Below are 3,418 nucleotides of genomic sequence, written 5' to 3' on the forward strand. Positions count from 1 at the left end.
TGTTTTGTCCTCACACAACTCAACATTAAACAGAAATGATCTCTATATTATTATGAAATGAAGCTACATATCATCCACATAGGTATATATGCCATAAAAATGGAATTTATGCCATACAAATAGCTAGAGATATTAATCATTTTCACTTCCGACTATAGGATCACTGCTGACACACATATATAAATGTGAGCTCATGTGCACACAGACAACCAACGCAGGGGAAGGACCAAATAACTGTCTAACCCGATTGAAAATAAAATGATGACCAAACTTCAGCTGTAGTATTTGTGCTGATTGCTTGGATACTGTTCCTTCAGAAACTATGCTGAAGTCACAGGTTGTACCTAACCACATCCTACCACCACATCCTGCTGGGCTAAAGTCCCAAAAAGTAATAAGAGATGCATTCAACTTTATGAGAGGAAAGCAAAACCTAATCTTTCAAGTGGTGAGGTCCACCCAGTATAGAGTTCAAAGGTGCCATTGTTCTGCTCATGTTTATAAAGGGAGCTGCCATGTTTCTCTCAGCACAGAGTTGGGAGCAACTCCAGAGCCTCCTTCAAGATGCTGCTGGTCCTGCTGTCAGTAGTCCTGCTGGCTCTGAGCTCAGCTCAGAGCACAGATAATGGTAAAAAAAAAAAATTTTTTTAAAAGGAGATGGGGAGTGGGATGACGGGCTGTGACTCTTCCTGGCCCTCAGGGGTTCACCCCACACCACTGCAGAGGAAGAGCAGGATGGAAGGAAGGAGGTTGAGAAGAAGGGTAAGGCTTCAGAGCTCTCATTCCAAGGATGACATCTGTTGTGCCCTCATTGCATCCCAAGGCCTGATACTTTATTTAATATATACTTGGAACCAAACAGAGAATTTCAATTAGAGGAATGACAAAGTAAGATTTGTATTTTTAGAAAGACCTGGCTGTGCTGTGAAGGATGCAATGGAGAATGCAAGACTGATCCAGGGAAGTCCAGCTGTGAAGATCCTACAGTAATCTCAGTGGACAGTGATGATAGTGTCCTTGCTGTACAGGGGATGCAACATCGATGAAAGAGATAAACAAACATCAGAGTACTTTCAGACATAGAGGACTGGAAGATAAATTTGTGTCTTTCTACATAGTGGTATAGAAATATCAGGTCCCCAAATTCCCATTTTTCTTCCAATCACATTTAAAATTTCCATATGTTGCTGGCAGTACATGTACACGATTGTGTCCAAATATTTACTCCTCTTGGGGAAGCTTGTGAATATGATCAAAATATTTAGAGAAGGAATAAGGTAGAAGAACTAAAATATGACTTGAAAATACCCAGACCAGTTTGCCTAAATTAGCATTAGGGTTTGATGGATCCTAAGGATGACAAAAAGGGACTCTTCTATGTTGAGTTCATGGTTGATGCTCAGTGGTAGTAACAATCCTGCCTCCTCTAACATCTTCCTCCCCTTCCAGCAGCTTCACAGAAGATGGTTGACAAGGTAACTTAGGATGCACAGGGTGTGGCCAGAAGACCCCTTTCCCTATAGACCACTGTGAGCCCTGAAAGATTTATGAGGAAATGTTTACTTCATCCTGTACTTCTTTTCCTAGATGTGATCTCTGAAGACTTTACTCCCACCACACCAGGTAAATCCCAATGATCCTCAATCCATTTCTTTTCTCTTTTTTTCCACTAGAAATTTTAAAGTTTTTTCAGTGTCTTCTTCTCATCATTTTTTTTTTTTTTGTGAGGAGGTGGTAAGAGGGGTCAGGTATTGATTAATACTAGTGCCCCTAAAAATGTAGACAATTCTTACCCATCTTTGATTCTGGGGACCATGAGCCAGGCCACCAACTTGAATACAGAGATGCCTGGCTTTGAGGACATTAGGAGTGGGCAGGCTTTTTTCCCAGGCTAGAATGACTGCTGAGAGATGATGAACAAATGAGAAGTGTTCTCATTCTGACTCCTCCATCCTTAACTCCTTCTTTCTTCCCCAGTGTTCTCCTGCACAGTTATGTGGCTTTAGGGAGTAAGGCAAAACAAAACAAAACAAAAAGACAGTGCATGAATGTCTTTTCTCTGTGTTGACCCACTCAGCTGTGTCACTACAGATGATAAATACTTGCCACAGCTGTTTAGTGATCCTGTGCAAGCTTTCACATTGTCTTTCTCTTCTGTCTTTTAGTATTTCTCTACTTGGTACCAGGAGCCTGGGAAATCAGCTCTAGTTTCTGCATAGGGCTTAGGTGCCGAGAGATGGAGTCACAGTTTGTAAGTTATTACAGCAACCAAAAAAAAAATAACCAGCAACATAACTGAAAGCTATAATATTTTTGCTTTTTTTTCTGTCCTTGGAGATACCCTCTGGCAACTCTAAGATATGCAAGAACCCCTCTTTTCAAATTTATGGAAACATACTTGTCACAGAAGCAAATAAATGAGACTTTCCATATCACTCTTACATGGATTAAGAGGACAGCTGCATAAAAAGGGAAAAAAAAAAAACAGTGGGCACAAAGGAAGATGACAGTCAAGCGGCAGGTTTGGGGAGAACAGGGCTATGTGATAAGGTGAGAGAAGTATAAAGAGAGGAGAGCTTTTCTTCACTGAGCTCATGCATTCCTGTCCATTAATTACTCACACAGATGTAGAGGACTCAAGTCAGAGCCCAGATCAGGGACCCCAGAGACCTCCTCCTGAAGGACTCCTACCCAGACTCCCTGGTGATAGCTGTAACCAAGACGATGGTCCTCAGCAGAGACCACCACAACCAGGAGGCCATCACCGCTATCCTCTCCCACTTCCTTTTCAAAATCAACAACGACGACCCCAACGAACAGACCTTCACCGCCCTCTACCCCGACTTCCTCCTGTAAGGCTGGAGGAAGTACCAGCATTCTTCCAGGGGGACAAACCGCCAAGACATCTCCAGGACCAGCCACGCTGGTAGTAATCTAGAATTCAACGACAGGTATGATTCCAGTTCATTCTCCATTAAATGCCCAAACTGTTACTGTTCTCAAACTTTATTGTGTTCACAAATCAATTGGAAATATGTTGAAATTACATAATCCTGAACCCCATTTCTAAAGATTTGTATTCAGGTATTCTTGGATAAGGTTGCAAGTCCTTGTATTTTTAACAAGCAGTTCAAAGAATTCTTATCTTATGAAATATTGACCTCTCCAACTTTTTTCTTAAGATGACTTGTCTCCTTAAAATGAGTTGGTAATGAGGAAGTGGGGTGTGTTCTCCTTTTGGTGCTCTGCCTCCCGTCTTTGAGTCTGCCCTCTCAGACCCAAGGACTCTCCATCTCAGGTTTCTCTCTGGTTTCCACCACAACACTCTTTGCTCAGTTCTGCCTCACACCAGCCTCTCAGGTCCAGCGTCCCTGCTAAATGATACTTGAACTTGATGCTTCTATATCTTATTTAATTT

The 3,418-nt window shown here is 42.0% G+C and overlaps 1 protein-coding gene across 1 annotated transcript; it reads left to right on the forward strand.

Annotated features, from left to right (window-relative positions):
- Window positions 1-518: 518 nt before the first annotated feature.
- On the forward strand, window positions 519-2,951 carry LOC717988 (proline rich 4). The gene is made up of 3 exons (XM_015151072.3): window positions 519-628; window positions 1,588-1,623; window positions 2,626-2,951. Exons 1-3 carry the CDS (start codon window positions 565-567, stop codon window positions 2,928-2,930), a joined length of 405 nt encoding a protein of 134 aa, XP_015006558.2. The 5' UTR covers window positions 519-564; the 3' UTR covers window positions 2,931-2,951.
- The last annotated feature ends 467 nt before the right edge of the window (window positions 2,952-3,418 follow it).

Source organism: Macaca mulatta, chromosome 11 (assembly GCF_049350105.2).
Source record: "Macaca mulatta isolate MMU2019108-1 chromosome 11, T2T-MMU8v2.0, whole genome shotgun sequence".
Lineage (NCBI taxonomy): Eukaryota > Metazoa > Chordata > Mammalia > Primates > Cercopithecidae > Macaca > Macaca mulatta.

What these genes read in the sequence shown, in the direction of transcription:
- LOC717988 (XM_015151072.3), top strand. Translation starts at nt 565, where the DNA reads ATGCTGCTGGTCCTGCTGTCAGTAGTCCTGCTGGCTCTGAGCTCAGCT. An exon ending in AGCTCAGAGCACAGATAATG is followed by an intron (nt 629 to 1,587) that starts GTAAAAAAAAAA and finishes TTCTTTTCCTAG; the next exon opens with ATGTGATCTCTGAAGACTTT. An exon ending in CTTTACTCCCACCACACCAG is followed by an intron (nt 1,624 to 2,625) that starts GTAAATCCCAAT and finishes TTACTCACACAG; the next exon opens with ATGTAGAGGACTCAAGTCAG.